This window comes from Papaver somniferum, chromosome 5, assembly GCF_003573695.1.
Source record: "Papaver somniferum cultivar HN1 chromosome 5, ASM357369v1, whole genome shotgun sequence".
Lineage (NCBI taxonomy): Eukaryota > Viridiplantae > Streptophyta > Magnoliopsida > Ranunculales > Papaveraceae > Papaver > Papaver somniferum.
In genome coordinates this window covers 140,472,875-140,490,441 of record NC_039362.1, presented here as the reverse complement: position 1 = coordinate 140,490,441, position 17,567 = coordinate 140,472,875, and the positions used below count along the sequence as shown (strand labels likewise).

The window sequence follows — 17,567 nt, the reverse complement described above, 5'->3', positions numbered from 1 at the left end:
TCATATTATCAAATCCATGGTGAGGACACTGAGATAGGAGATCATTGAATCGCTCTAAAAACCTATAAAGAGACTCTCCCTCTTGTTGCACACTAGCACTAATTTTCTGCCTAACAGCTGCAGTTTTATGCTTAGGGTAGAATTTCATATAGAAGGCAGCGATAAGTTCCTGCCATGTTTCTATGGATTCAGACGGTAGGTTGTTAAGCCAGGTCTTGGCTTTATCTCTCAAGGAAAAGGGAAACATTTTAAGTTTCAAGACTTCATCAGTAAGGTCTTTTATTCTAATTGTCCCACAGATTTCCTCAAAGTCCCTAATATGGAAATAAGGGTTCTCATCATCTTTCCTAAGAATATAGGGATCATCTGAAGAATACTAGGTTTTATCTCAAAATTAGCCGTAGTGGCTGGCAATTTAATGCATGAAGCTCGGTTGGTCCTAGTTGGGAACATGTAATCTTTCAAAGTTGCCATCGTTGGCACAACTGGAGTACTAGGGGTACTTTTGTCACTCAGAGATAAATTCTCAAAACTGAAGTTTCCAAAAACAGGGCTCTCCAAAGAAGAGTCTTCGAGCTCCCTGCTTAAATCAGAAGAACTACTAGGTTTTTCGCTAATCAATCGACCTAGAGTATCTCTTTTCCAAGCCCTATTAACAAAATCGGGCATACACTAAAAAGAATTCAAAAAGAAATAAAAAAAAATCCTAACAGGAAGGTTCTAGCAATCACACAGCAGGCTGACTCGAATTTACCACAGCAAACCTAAAGATTTCTAGCAAACAACGGGCACTTTTCATTACTGGAAAAAAGAACTTCCTATAATAGCATATCCACTGCCCACCAAGTATCAAACAACAAAGTATTGGCTGCGGTGCATAAAATCGGAAAATACCCAATGCACAACTCTCCAACTAATTTTCTTCTGATGCATAAAAGAAAAGGATTAAATCAGTTTCATGTTGAAATTCTTCTGAAAAGCCTCAAGGATTAAGATGCTTTCAGTTTAATAAAAATCAAAATGTTGGGCTTGATAAACATGATACGTTTTCAGTCAATTTTCAATTATCAATTCAGTTGGTCATCAATTTTTTCCTCTCAGGATTCATGAAATGCTAACATGGATGCTTTATTCATGTTAATGTATAATTATAACACTTGGTTGTTAGAATTACAAAAGGACTGCTTTTCTTTTCGTGTCATGTCATCTTAAATTGTTAATCATTTTTTTCTCGAAAAGAAAAAAGACAGAAAAAAAAATGTACAAAAATTTATTTACATGTTATCCATTGATGAGAACTTTTGAGACATCGGAGAAAACCAAAACAAAAGAGTGTTACATTATGATACAGATGTTAAGATATATATCAAATTTAAAAGTCAAATTGTCAAGTCAAGGTCAGTATGACTAAGCCAATTGATTTGTGTTAATACTATCGGAACAGTATTGAATGCTGTCGCATTTTGTAATACATTCTTCTTCTTTGAAATCTGATATTTCACATGGTATCAGACAGTTTCCCATCCAAACCCTAGAATTTTTTACATACGAATCAAATAAAGCTTTTTCATCATCAATTACAAATTTCTAATCATCTTCATATCATATCAAGAACACAAAATTTCTTGATTTCTTAGACTGGATTTTTCGATTTGGTCATGCAATATTAGGTTCGAAGAAATAAGAACAACAACAATTCAACAGTGTCTTCCGCTGCTGAGACTCCAGATAATGGTAATTTATCAAATTTTTCTCTACCTTTCACCAACATCGCTAATTTTGTAACTCTGAAGTTAGATAATGCAAATTTTCTCTTATGGCGCGATCAATTTGAGTCGATTTTGATCACAACAAATCTTTATGGTCATGTTAATGGTGAAACTCCTGAACCAGAGGAAAGAATTTCAACTAATTGTGTACTTAGTTTGAATCAGTAGGTTTATTGGAGAAAGATGGATGGGTTCGTGTTAAGTTGTCTTGAAGCTACATTTACATCAATTGTGTCTGGTGATGTTCTTGGTTTAACTACAACTAGTGAGATTTGGAAATATATGTAATCTAATTACAAGACTCGGTATATGGTTCACAAGAATATGTTAAGAGCACAATTATATGGTGTAAGAAAAGGAAATTTGAATGTCTTGGTGGATTTACATAAGATCAAAATAATTGCAGACTCTATTGAAAGTATCGGTGAAAAGGCCAGTGAATCTGAATGGTTTGGTAAGGATGTATGATAATTTTGTCATTTCTACTCAAAATAGAGAAACTCCATTTAATTTTGGTGAGTTGAAGACTAGGTTACTTACACATGAACAATGACTAATTGACCAAGAACAGGATAGTACTGATACCTTCAATAGCCAACATACATCTAACTTCTATGCAAAAAATGTTTCTTCTGGATCTGGAACTGGTTATGCAAATAACAATAATGGTAATAAGAAAAAGAATAGGTCAGATTATGCTACTGGTAGAGGTAATGAAAATAAAAATAATGGTGGTCACTATGGGTCTTATAATAATGGTTCTCCATCAACTGGTGATTCAAGAAAGTTTCAATTTGATCTATCTCAGGTTGATTGTCAAATTTATAGGAAAAAAGGCCATGCCAGTATATGTCATTTCAGATATTATCCTCCAGCAAAACTAAGGATATCTTATAGTCAGATATTCCACTGCCCACCAAGTATAGGCTGCGACACATTAAATTGGAAACCACCAATGCACATCTCTCGTACCAATTCACTTCTCTTACATAAGAGGAAGTGATTAAATTCCATGTTGAATTCCTTGTAAAAAAGACTCGAGGATTAAGATTCATTTTTGTTAACTCAAAATCAGAATGTTGGGCTTGATAAACATGATATGTTGTCAGTCAATTCTTGTTGCGAATATTAGTTCCACATTGTCTGGGCAATCGAAGATCCTGCGATTTATAATCTTTTGGTCCTCTCCACTCATTGCCAATTGGTTTTGAGTTGGATGCCCGTATTCTAATATGGTATCAGAGCAGGCTATTTGCGAGTGTATTTGACCGCGCCTTTACTCCGAACGTCACCCGATTTATTATCCACGTGTTAGACCCAACGAGACTACACGTGAGGGGGCGTGTTGAGAATATTAGTCCCACATTGTCTGGGCAATCTAAGATCCTGTGATTTATAATTCTTTGGGCCTCTCCACTCATTGCCAATTGGTTTTGAGTTGGATGCCCGTATTCTAATAATTCTCAACGATGAACAATTTGGCTGGTCATCAATTTTTTGCTTTAAGCTTTCAGCATTCATGCATTTGCTAACACGGAAGCTTAATTCATGCTAATTATACTTGGTTGTTACTTGATAGCATTATAAAAAGGACTACTGTTTTTTCATTTCGTGTCATGTCATATTGTCGTTTCGTTATTCGATTATTAGTTTAGTTCGAGGCTTGTCAACAATGGAGAGAACCAAACAAAAGAGTTTGCTATATCATGATAAGGTTTTCCCAATCTTTGCGAAAAAGTTGTACTTAATTTGGTTGAGAGTGGAGGCAACGTTTGCTAGTTCATTCTTGTAACTCATCATCCCTTACGCCTTCAACATCTAGGAAGAAGTTTACGGAGCAGACATCAATAAAATACCACTATTGAGTGGTGCTGCCAAAAATATTCCCCGGGAAATCCGGAACCTCAAGGATGATATTAGGAGACACATAGGTAATTTTACTATTGAAATTTACTGCGGCTCACGCTCTTGGTCGTAATATTGGCTTCATTTTCCGGTACTAACTTTTCTGGGTCAGGTTTGTGTAAGCTGGTTACTTGCTGTTTTTTCTTTTGATTAGAAGTAAATGTTCAAGGACGGTAACTTGAGCCCTTCGGGCCTTCACGTGAATACATACATGTGCTATACTGTACACAAAGTTATGCATTTTTATTTGGCGTTACTTGTATATAATCATATTTACCTAGCTAAATTTGTTCAACAATTCAATGACGGTGCAAGCTGCGATACAACCATTTATGCTTGGCGAATGAAGATCTTAGGGAAATCTCAAGCAGAAGAACAAGTAAAAAAAAATGAAGGAAAAGAATAAGTTACTATTAGTGGTCGATTTTTACTCATTTATTTATTTCACATGATAAAATGTTTGAGGCTTTAAAATTTTCTTGCCCAGTGATACGCACGTTTGAATGATCACAATTCAAACGGAAATGTCGAATGATAAAATGTTCTTCTTTCTCTTTTCCATTAACCGAAATGCCGTTCATTTCTCAACGGTGGTCACCGATTTTTAACTCTCCCCTTTTAGCATTCATGAAGAAAGGATTAAATGAATTCCATGTTGAAGTCCTTGTGAAAAGCCTCAAAGATTATTTCAGCTTACTCAAAAATCAGAAAGTTGGGCTTCATAAATCAAAGCCTTCTTACTTTCTTCAAACTTTGGAATGAGTGCCAATTGGATATATAAAGCAAAGATAGAAAATCATTAGATTTCAGTTCCAAGAGAAATGAATTAACCCATAATTTTTGATACTATGGATTTTGATTCTTTTGCCCCGAAACATGATATGGTGTCAGTCATATCTCAATGGTTAACAATTTAATTGGTCATCAATTTTTGCTCTCAGCTTTCAACATTCATTTTTTGCTAACATAGGCGCTTCATGTCAACTACATTTGGTTGCTACTTGGTAACATTATTAAAAGGACTACTGCTTTTCATTTCATGTCATCATGTCATATTATCCTTAAATTGTTGGCTTATTAGGTTAGTTTAAGGCTTGTTAATAATGTATTTAGATGCTAATGTATTTTATCCTTAAAAGAGTATGCTGAATCACTATAAGATTTTTCCGTTCTCAGTGAAAAAGATGGTACTAAATTTGGTCTGACGGTGGAGGCACATTTGCTAATTCGTGCTTGTAACTAATCAGCACTTAGCCTTCAACATCTAGGAATAAGTCTAGGGTACAAACATCAATAACATACCATTATCAATGCAAGTCAAGTAATCCAATAGTCAATAGGATTAGAGAGAATATAAAGGCTGCTGATCAAATAAACTGTACCTCTAACGGTATACACATGTTCTGTGACCCACCACGTGTCAAGGTATATATGCGTTTAATAGATAAGAGAAGTATCAAGACAGTGATGCCACGTTGATACACTAGAATAATAGGATCATCATCTCCTACCACCTATCCACCATCAGCTAGATCCAACGATGACTGAAGGAGGGCTATCGAAGGAGCGGGCTACTGCGAAGCACCGAAGAAGACCCAAAGACCCACTTTTCTCTGAGATTCATCCAAAATCAAGGGTAGATATTAATTTAACCTACAAGGACATGACAGAGGATTCATAAAGTTGTCCGACACGTGCGGACTGACTAACTACCCTCCTTAAATGCTGCATGCAAAGGATAGTGTCAAGTATCCTGTGGTGGAATAGGCGGTGGCCCATAGTTACAATATGCTACCGTTAAGACCATCGGTACGAAACGAAGACATCAGCGGTATCAGCACAAAGACCAAGACGATAAGGATACAGCTGTTACTCGGAAAACCCCACACAGAATCCCTATAAATACCCCTCTCCACTGAGAGAGAGAGAGGGTCGACCAATTTTAGGAAGTGTGAGAGATAGCTCAGGAGAGAGATTGTAAGGGTAAGTATGAGTTCTATTCCTTTCCTAGCTTTGTTCCCCATTCAAAGTCATTTGACTATCTTTGTAACCTTGGAATACATAGTGAAACACCAACCCCGAGGACGTAGGCCTTAATGTTGAACCACATAAATCGTCGTCTCATTTATATTCCGCACTTTCTATCTTCTATTTTGCTTATTATGCTTTGTTATGTTATGTATCGTGCATCGATAGATCGTTTTAGTTACTCCCATATGGCTAGACTAGGACGAGCCTAAAGGCTATGAGTCTAATAATCATCGGACTTGTACAGTTTTACAGGTATTTCACTCTTCTCAGTAATCTTGTGTGTAATGCGAGTGTTGTTTGTGGACATGTTCATACCATCGTTATTTCCATGTTCACAATCTGGCGCTAGAAACAGGGACTATGTCCCGGTAAAAGATTTTTCTTTCCCTGTGATTTTACCCTTTATTTTGGGCTCTCAGCGCTATTCCCCATGTAATAGTGTTTTGGGAAACTCACCGTTGTTCGTCCTTTCAAAGACCCCTTGTTTATCTACGTTTTCTATTGCAAAAACGCTTTGGATCAAATGTTCACTTTGAAAGAATTTCTTAGACCTTTGTTTTCTCACAAATGTAAGCCTTCTAAATCCATTTAGCACCTTCTTTTAAAACGGATCTCCGGATGAATACCTTTGAAATCATTTTATTTAAGTTTTTATCACTCTTAGAGCAGATCCGGGTTTATTTAAGTAAGATCTGCATGTATTTGTGTCTTACTTTAAAATCCATGAGTCGATCTATGTTTGCAATGATGGGATCTACACTCTATTGAAAATTTTTTCCCCAAACCTTGTTTTCCTTGAAATTTTTTAAGTGTACGTTGAGATTTATGCCCTTTCTCTTTAAATTAATTTTGCTAACAAAATCGACGTGGATTCTGTTTTTTCGACGACGTTTCGTTTTTGCAGACAACCAAAGATGGAGAAAATGAAGGATGTGGGAAAACCAAAGCGTCGTCAAAAGAAACACCAACGACGACACCAGTTATGACACGAAGTAAGCAAAAAGGTGAAAAGACGAAGGCACCAAGCCAGAAGCCGGAAACAACGGAAATCACCTCACCACTAGATGCCAGCGCTATAGCAGCGGCAACAGTCAAAGCTATGATGGCCAACGCTGAGGCAGCGAAGAAAGCACTGACTTCCCGTGTTCACGAACAACGTGAAGGATTTGCATATTCAACGATGCAACAACCAACCTTCGGAATGCTGCCAACAAATGACCAAAACCAAACCTTACCGACTGTCCAGTCCTTGCTGACAATAAACCAACCAGCGACCCCTCATGTTGATCCGCCAGTGGTAACTCCCGATCCGCCTATGCCCTTAATCTAAAGAGTTGATGAAGATCATACTGTGCCAATTGGAGGGAAAAGGCAGGTCGGGACCCCGAACCAAGGATCAAATCATTACCTCCAACTAATAGCAGAGCTCGGGAAATTGAAAAACGACCAGAAGGTATACGCAGATGCAGTGGCGTTATTGGCTCGGGAAAATCAAGAACTCAAAGACAAGATCTTCCAAGTACAAGAGCGGCCCACCAGCATGATGAAGCAAATTCTAAAGCACCAGAGCCGAATCATGACCGAAGGATCGTCGTGACAAATTCCAACAATCCCGAGCCATTAAACCGAAGAGAATCCAGAGGAAACAGATCATCTGATCCAGACTATGTCCCTGAAGACTCGGACTATTTCGATAGTGAGAATCGAAGTTCAAGACGATCCTCAATCAAAGATGATCACCAGCGTGCAATGGAGGACCTTCGTGCCGAAATGATGGCTGAAATCAAACAACTTAAAGCAAGACAGGAAGGGGGAAGATTAGAAGAAGTGATGAGAGAAGCCGCTACGACACCGCTGGATTCCCACTTATCCAAAGCACCTATCCCCAAAAAATGTCCTCTAACAACGTTTGAATGTTACGACGGATCCAGTGACCCAGAGGCCCACCATCGGTACTACAACCGATTCCTTCCCCAATGGGATCAAAATGACGTGGTTTGCAGATATTTCCCTTCGAGCCTCAAGGGATCGTCCCTGTCCTGGTTTGATAATTTACCACCTAACTCCATTGATTCTTATGACCAGCTCACGGAAAAATTCATGGGGACGTACATGTACAACAAGACCGTCAACGCCGGAATGGACTAGCTCTTTTCGCTAGATATCTCTCACAAGGAGACGATCAAGGAATACACCGACAGATGGCATAAGATCTACCAAGAAATTGGAAATGTGGACCCAGTGGTTAGTATAAACTTCTACAAATGGGGGTTGGACCGGATGAGCCTATTGTTCGTTGAGATTCATGAAAGCATTCCGACGACCAAAGGAGACCTTCGGGTCATCATTGAGAAGTACGCCAGGCTGGTAGAAATACAACGCGACAACCCAAGGGCACAGATGCAGAAAGCTCATCGTACCAATTCTGTGGAACAAACCAGCAGGTCGAAAAGAAACAATTCGACAGATCAGTCCAACGAAGATAAGAGATGCCGAAGAGATGATCGTCAGTGTGATGAGACGAAATTTGAAGATCAAGTCTACACAAAACTCAACACCATCTATGTTCACATCCTACGAGAGATCAAATATCGGACCAATCTCGAATGGCCATGGTCCAAAGGGAAGCAACCACCAAGGTTTGAGAAGTCAAGAGACTATTGCGAGTATTACTGCTTCAGTGGACATCAAACGGAAAAATGCAAGAACCTAAAGATCATGATCCAAAAGCTGATCGATGTTGGGGATCTAAATCAGTACATCCAAAAGGCAGAACTTGGCAATGACAGGACTCAGCGGAACAAGCAGGTCCAATTACCTGAGGAGAACCTCATGTTCAACACCATCTCATGTTTAGAACCCAGCGGCCCGTCACTAACTGACCAGATAGGAAAAAGATTGAGGAAACAATTTGAAGACTATTGCGAGCTATACAAGATCGATGGGGACGAGGTTGACGAACACAATCAATGGATAAATGCTCCCATGACGTTTGACATTGATGACGTCGAGGAAGACATGGAAGATCATAACGATCCACTAGTACTCACGTTGCCGGTTTCGGGACGTAACATAAGGAAAGTTCTGATCGATGTAGGAAGCTCAGTCAACATTCTGTTTTATGATACGTTCAAACGAATGACGCTGAACGACGAGCAACTGATGTCTTCGTACTATACCATATATGGATTTAACGATGCCCCAACAAATCCATTAGGAGACATCGTCTTAGAAGTCAAATAAGGACCCATGAAGGTAAGCACCAGATTCAGCATGGTGGAAGCTCCATGATGATATTTTTCAATGATGTTGTAGTAATAAGTTCGTTGAGACTTGTGAAAGCAAAAGATTTTAGACTTAAAAAACTTAAAAATAGAAACTTATTGCAAAATTGATTTCAAGATATTAAAAGTAACCAAGTCACTAGATTCCACAATTACACATGAATGAACGATACCAAATATGTTTCAAAACTCTAACTATCCTTTAAGTCCTTTATTTCTTAATCACGCATAATCAAACATATTTCCAAATATTAATTGTATTCCCTAAGAATAGACTATCAATCAATTAAACAAAGTATAATCTATCAAATTGAATCACAAGTAATTAAGAAAATTATGTGAACATTTATAACTCCGCAAAAGCGATGATTGAATGAATTATAAATTGTAAATTAGAGAAAATAAAATTGTTACCAATCATTCATGCATAGGTAGCTTCATCCATTGCCTTGGTTGCGCGAGAATTATCTCATCATCATGGAAACACGCTCAAAATTCATTTTTATTGCTCAAAGGGTGTTTACAAAGATGAAATGGGAGAAACAATGATAAAACAATGATTTTATTTTCTCTCCCAAAAACTCTCTGTAAATGTGCTCTCTAGCTCTTTATTTATACACACAAATACACATCACTCAAATATATTCTTCCATAACTCCAAAATCTTCTTCTTTTTTAATTAAAAATATCTTCAGAATTTTTTCTTCTCTTTATTCTATATATTTCTTTACTAAAACCATATCTTCTTTAATTCGCAGAATAAAATCCAAGATAAAATCTTCTAAGGATATCTTTCTTGTTTAATACAAGATAACTTCCTTTTTCTTCAAAACTTCATGTTTGTAAGGCAAGAAGATATTTTTATCTTAAAGATAATAAATCCTTTACCGTTGAAAAAATTTCCCGCCAATTTTTTCTTTTCAAATCAAGGAAGAAGATGGATCCTCCTTAACCAGTAATCGGGTGCGATTAGTAGTTGGTTCCCTGGGGTGCCCCTTATCAGTTAGGTGCCCCTTATACAAAACTGAGAGTCCGAATAACATGTGTCCTCCGGGTGCCTATACCAACTTTTCGAGCCGATTTTTCCAAAAATGTTTATTTTCCAAAAATACCTACAAACACATAAAACACCATAATAAGTAGAAAATCGAGTACCAACAATACTGAAAATTGAGGACAATTTGGTCACAAAAATGTGTCTATCAAATACCCCCAAACTTATTATTTGCTACTCCTCGAGCAAATCTAATCTAGAAAAATAAAAATGACTACACTTAGCACGTGCATCAATCCGTTAAACCGCTAGGTGGTCCTAGCGGCGGAGTGTTGTCTCCGGAGGGTTTACCAGAGGTGTACCCACAAAACCTTTACTCCAGACCCTAGCTATCTATGCAGAACCTTGGAAGGCAGTAAAGAATCTCCGCGACTATAAAAACTCTGATTCTAAGCGCATAATCATAGTCTTTAGTTGTTTTTGTTTTTTTGTCTTGAGTAATAAGGTGTGTCTTTTTCTTTGAGTGAGTAGAAATGCCTAGAAATCCAAATGGAATGGTATCTAGAGGGTTTTTTATAGCAACAAAGTAGAGAAGGAGAAGAAAGGAACTTCGAGAGAAAGAGAAGAATGACTTTTGGTGTTTGTGTAAATATTTAACTGATCCTTGTTGGAATTTTTAAGAAGTTTGGTTTTGCTTTTCCACCCGGATGGAAGAAACTTCATGGAGTTTCTTTACAATATGGTGTCAAAAAAGTCAACGCTTGTGTGTACACTTGGACCAAATCAATAATGATTTTTTAAAGCGTAAATAATGATGTGTGTTCCTCTGATAGAGCAGAAACCGGACCAGAATTGGAACTCTGGACTGGAACCGATTAGGAGGTACAGGGAGAGCGTAGGAACAGGTTAGTATCAGGTACTGTTACTCGGTTTTAATGGAACCAGACTCGCACCATATTGAAATTACTTGTTAACATTAGCCATCAATTAGAAGTGAATATAAATTGTTTGCAGGGGAGGACGACAGTTACGATACTGTCTCGGCCCCTCGGGTTCGTACACTGACATAGGAGTCGGTGTCCTGAGTGGACTTCAACGGTTCATCGCCCGTCTGGTACGGGAGGTAAGACTCTATCCACCCACGAATCCCCTGTCAGTGGGTTTTATTTTGTGTGACAACTCACACCCCTGCAGTAGAATGTCGAACTGGTATTACAATAGCCAATACAACGAATATCCGACTGAGTTTCAAAATTGACGTTACTACTTTGACCATAGTGTGAATAGTGGTTGGGAACATCAACCTTTTGAAGATTATGGTCCATACCATGGTGAGCGCAATTACTATCCACATAAGTACCGATCATATGAGCAAAATTCTTATATTTCTTCTTTAGAAGAGTCTTTCAGGAAGTTAGAAGAGTCGACACGTATGATAGCTGAGATGAATAACTTAGTTTATGACGAAAGAAAACTTTCTTTAGACGAATCCCTCAAGCTGATAGCTGAGACGAACGAAAAAATTGCTCGAAATAATCTTAATTTTCAATACAGTGTCTCCAATAATATCCTTGAAAATGAGGATAGTTATTTGCATACACAGGATGATGAGGATAAAATTGGTTACACTACTTGTTGTTTAGATGAGGTTCAACCATTTTCATGTTATTATAATGATTATGATGAGGATAGTGTTGATGAAGAATTTGAAATAAATAGGCATAGTGATCTGGAATTTGCTACTCCAACTGAGCTTAATAATAATATTATTTCTAGTTCAAATCCAAATAATTTTAATAATTATTCGATGTAGTATTTCTTTTTGATTAGAAATCTAATAATGGTTTAGAGGAACGAGTATATTTTGAGTATATCGATTTAGAAAGTAGACTTAGAAAAAGAAAATGAACTCGTCGAGATGAGTGAGGATGTACCTGACTTAGAAGAATCAATTGACCATTTTCCTGAATTAGATGACCTTGAAATTAGGGAAGTTGTGACTAGTCTTTCTAGAGACACACAAAACTCTAAGTTTGGGGGTGATTATCATTCTCATTGTGCCTTACCTTTAGCTCTTACAGATATCCCTCAATTGGGACTTGACATATGTGCCTCAACCATTTTATAAGATTATCTTCATAAACGTTTTCCTGAACCTAGTGATGTCCACAAGAAATTTCAGTTATTAGAAACCCATCCTATGGTTGATGTGGTTTACCCAGGCTATGTTACCCAAATTGACTTTGTTTTCTTCCAAATGTGGGAATGTTTGATTTTCAAATGTGTCGAATATTAAGTTTTGAGACTAAAGCTAATTACTTTAGGAGATTAGGTTCGACATACTTGTTTAAGGAAGATCACCACTCTCATTGTGGTCAGCTGTGTAAGTCAAATCTGATTGACTTAGAGGATCCTAAATTATTCAGGTTATTATTATGTGCTTCTAAGTTTTTATTTGAGTTTTTCCAGACTCTAGAACCTGAACATTTGGATCTAACCTATGAGGAAACGCAACCCATGAAAATATTTTATTTGGACCCAGTTATAGATCCTGAACCTGAACCACAACTAGATGTAGTTGTCTTAAACAGGAAACTAGACAAGGGTGTGCTTTATTTGTTCATTTTCTTGGCATGTTGCAGATTCCTTTTACTTGTGATAGCTCTATTTGGTTTTGATGACCCACAAATATTTCGTCTATTACTTTATGATTTTATAAGGTGACTAATGTTTTCTTAGTCTGGATGAAGACATTAAACTTAGCACTTCTTGGGAGGTAACCCATTCTCATGCAACACGGTAATATCTTTCCTTATCTCTTTTGCTTCAAATGGTAACAGTTTCTCCTTGTTCATGATTTTAATTTGATCTTTAGAACATTGAGGACAATGTTAGATTTAAGTTTGGGGGTGTAGGAGAAACTTTTTAGTTGCACAATTAAACTCAAGAGCCTAAAAATTTATGCTTATTAAGGATGGCACTAACCAATCTAAGTGGATGGAAGCATTTTGGTTGTAGGAGTTGAGGAACCAATCTAACTAGATGGCAACATCTAAAGAGTCTATTCATAAAAGCACAAAGCTCAGGTGTTAGAAATAACATGATAGTTTCACCATATCTCGTTGAGTCCTTTTCACTTTTGTATTTATTTTGTTTTGTTTTTAAACTATGTTTCTCTAAGTGATTAGGTGGGGCTCACGATTCAAGTTGTTACCAATGCTAGGGTGAATTAGAGTGATTGAGATACAAAAAAAAAAAGACCAGACCATCAGACCAACTGGAATAAATTCAATAAAGTCGACCACTAGAACCCTTGTATATGCCAGTTGTGTTGACCTAGAGTTAGGATTATCAATCACTGGTTCCCTTGTATATGCCAGTGTGTTGATATTAGTCAGGCTAGTATCTCAGTCCATTAGGATAGGTTCATTTTGGCGGAGGCCTTCAGACAGATATGAGAAACACCGTTCACCTAGTAAACATCAAAACCATCTATGTTTTTCTATATCCATCTTCTTGATCTATCCATGTGATTAGTTTTGACTCCAGATATTGATGTCCATAGTGCGACTATCTGAGTAGAGCTCTGTCACTTCATATGAAAGTATGCTTGAGTGCAAATTCGTGTACAAAAATTGAAATTTCACATCAGGGTACTTCCTCTTGTAGTCAATAAGTATGCCAACCAAGGAGATTCTTTAGTGTCTTCCAAGGTTCTGTGTAGATAGCTAGGGTCTGGAGTAAAGAGGTTTTGTGGGTATACCTCTGGTAAGCCCTCCGGAGACAACACTCCGCCACTAGGGACACCTAGGGGTTTAAAGGCTTATTGCATACGCTAAATGCAATCGACGATGCCTGCGACAGTGAGTTAGGATTTTATTTCTATTTTATTTTTGCTCAAGGACTAGCAAATAATAGGTTTGAGGGTACTTGATAGACACATTTTTGTCTCTGATATAATCTCAATTGTATGTATTGTTAGTGCTCGATTTTGTATTTATTTTAGCTTTTTATGTCTTTGTAAGTGTTTTTGGAAAAATAAGATTTTGCGGCGAAATTGGCTCGAAAAGTGTTTTTTGTGTTCATGGGAGGACATTTGCTATTCGGACCCTCACTTTGGATAAGGGGTAACCTAATTACTAAGGGGCATCCCATTTCCAGGCATCTGCTAATCGCACCCCTACTCTGGATAAGGAGCAACCATCTTCAACATTCAAAAATCAGGTTTTGGCGGGAAAAAAGTGTAGTTAAAGAGCAGTTTTGGCAATCGTGATTTGGAGGAATTTGAGGTCGATTAAACCTCTGATTTTCATAGGATAGACTCCTTATGGGTCTAGGAATCTGATATGGGTGTTTAAATCGATTAGATTGGGCTCAAACGACGGATTTTTCTCACAACAAGAAAATATGGAAAGTCACGTGTGTGACCTGTTTTAGGGAATTTTAGAGTGATTAAAACGTTGTAAACCTTCCCAAAGATTTGTATCTATCTAAGGAAGAGTTTAGAATAAAAAGGAAAGCTCAGAAACGCGTAGAAATCCTAAAACAAAAAATTGTCGCAACTTGGCCGTGAAGAGAAGGAAAGAGATTTTGGAAGATTTGGGAGAGATTTAATCGATATTTTTGATATAAATAGATGTCTTGGGTCATATAGAAGAGGTGTCGAGAATTTGGGAACCTAAGGAGAGCCAGAGAAGAAGAAATCAGAGCTTTACCAAACTCTGTTTCTGTTGCTGCTGTTGTTGAAGAAGAAGAACAGCTGAAGAACATTGACCCTCGGTAGAGAGTCGCAGAAAAGTGTTGATGTTTAACAGCTGAAGAACATTAAGCTGTTCATGGCAGTCTTATTCTAGGGTTTTAAAATCAGCGACAAAGCAACAATTTTTCTGTAACAGTTCCATTGTAACAGCTGTTTTGCAACACCAATACATTGTTGTAAACAGTCTGTGTTATTACTTTTCACTCTTTTAATCATCTTTTGAGCAACAAACACATATTTTGAGATCGTGATTAATATGAGGAGATAAACCCCAACACTGGGATGACGGATGAAGCCATATTTCATAGTGTGGTAATTATATTTAATTTTTTTTATGACTTTTTTGCATTAATTTAATCATTTTATGATTTTTCTTTTTATGACTTTTTGTTCCATCTGTATTTATTTTCAACCATTCGTTTGGTGGTGGGAGCCACTTAACCCAGATTATTTTTGTCGTTGTCGGTACCTTTCCAGTATGGTTTTGTTGCCACGGGATGCTATCCTGGTTGGATTGAGGCAAAGATTTGTTGTGAATAATGTGTTTTCCGGCCCACTTGTATTCCTGCGTTGGAATCAATGCATATGCCGAGTTTCCTAGACGTTGTTGAGGTTGTGTTGATGGAATTGTGTGGTGCGTTGGTAAAGTTTGGGCAGGAACATTTGGTACAGGATGTGGTGGCATTGTTACGTAGTTGTACGGGTTGTATCTGTCATTGGTTCCACTTGAATCTAAATGATCCACCATGGCCTGCCATGTCTCATGTGCTTGTTTGCATTCGAACAAAAATTGTTGAACTATCTCTGGTTGTAAACCACGGTTTGGGCACATGCTATTGTTGATGACGTGTCTGACCAGAAGTGCCTCGGAAGTTGGTAAACCTTCGTTTGTGACTTTCCACAAGAAAAATATGATTTTTTGGGGGCAGTTTTCCTGCCAAATCCTTTTGTACATAAAGGATATCTTGTTGATTTGTTGCAGTGTATGAACCTGAAGTAGAGTTTCCTGGCACACTTGGATGATCACTTTGTGTATATTTGGTTAGCATTTCATGTTCACTTTTGACCGTATATTGTCCAGTCTTTGAATGCGGCCAAACCGTACAATCAGGTATTTGTGGGTTTGGTATGTGAATGCTTCTAATGGAGTTGGAATCTCTGCTGAGAATATCTGGTTCAAACAGTCTATTTTACAAGAACAAGAAAATGGTTCGATGAGCATACTCACCTGGTTTTTCCCCGTTTCCTAGTGTTGTTACGGTACCAAAAGTTGGGATCCATTTATCTTTTATTTATCCATGTTGTTTCAGCTGCTTAGCTACCTTATGTAATATCTTTCAAGATGCATTGGCAGAGTCTGGCGGTTTGTCCTCTTCATGAAAGATAGACCTTTATTGGAGATATTTGGAGTTATACATGTTGTTGCAAATGGTATTTGGTTGTGCATTTATTTTCCAAACTCTTTTCCCTAATAGAGCGTAGTTGTGTCTAGGGGTGCACATACCCGCCAACCCTACCCTACCCGCCAGTTTTTTAACCGTATCCTATCCTATCCACTATTTGGCGGGTAGGGTGGCGGGTAAAGATTTTCTTAACCGCCAGTAAACGGGTAGGGTGGCGGGTATAGGCCATATCCTACCCACCCTACCTAGAAGTGCACATACCCTACTCCTACCCGCCAACCCTACCCTACCCGCCAGTTTTTTAACCGTATCCTACCCTATATCCATTATTTGGCGGGTAGGGTGGCGGGTAAAGATTTTCTTAACCGCCGGTAAACGGGTAGGGTGACGGGTATAGGCCATATCCTACCCACCCTACCCGTTTTGCAGCCCTAGTTGTGTCTCTTGCTGTCACGAATTCCAAGTCATCCCTATTTTACTGGAAGGTTCAGTTTATTTCGTCCAGTGGTATGCATCTTCCTTGTATCTTTTTCGTGATCCCAGAAGAAGTTTCTTGCGATCTTATCAATTTTAACGTGTACATGTACAGGTAGCAGTTGTTTCATTATGATGTGATTTGTCGTCGGCAACAAGGACGTGTTAATCAATATCCATTTACCAACCTGGTTAATACTCTTGGCTATCCATTCCAATCTTTGTAACAGTTGGGAAAAATTTGGTGAAGAGTTTCTTCCCTTATAAATTGAACTCCTAAGGATGTGGGAGGGTTGTGTGTGGTTTGGATTTGGAAAAAGTTAGCCAGCCAGGTACAGGTGGTTTGCAGGAGGTTTGGATGGTGGATTATGGTAGATTTTTGTTTATTTATCTCTTGTCCAGCTGAAGTTGAGTAGGTTTGTATAATGCTTTGTAGATTTTCACATGTTTCCTTGGTTGCCGAGCATGTGATCAATAGGTCACCAGCAGACATAAAATGAAGAATCAATGTTGCATTCGTTGATATGTTCAGTCCTTCGAGTTTTCCTTGAATCTCCATCTTTGCAAGATTGGTAGACAAAATTTCTGCACACATTATGAACAAATGGTGATAAGGGGTCTCCCTGGCGGAGACCCCTTCTTGGATGTATGCATCCCTGAGGTGAGCCATTGACATTGATCGAGTAAGTGACAGAGCATAATATATTGTATGAATTTTGTAGGGAAACCGAGGGTGCACAAGGTCTGTCTAATAAATCCCCAATCAACACTGTCATAAGCTTTTTGGACGTCTAGTTTGAGTGCAATTTTTGGTCTTTGGGTAGGCCGTGATGATCTGATATGATGGAATATTTCTGTTGCCACCGCTATGTTGTCATGAATGGCTCGATTCGGGAAAAATGCACTCTGGTATGGAATGATTATGAATTGTAAGATTGGTCTCAGTCT

The 17,567-nt window shown here is 38.0% G+C and overlaps 1 protein-coding gene across 1 annotated transcript; it reads left to right on the top strand.

Annotated features, from left to right (window-relative positions):
• Nucleotides 1-8,105: 8,105 nt before the first annotated feature.
• LOC113279720 lies at nucleotides 8,106-8,948 on the top strand. Its single transcript, XM_026528390.1, has one exon. The coding sequence runs from the start codon at nucleotides 8,106-8,108 to the stop codon at nucleotides 8,946-8,948; it is 843 nt and encodes a 280-aa protein (XP_026384175.1).
• Nucleotides 8,949-17,567: the final 8,619 nt, after the last annotated feature.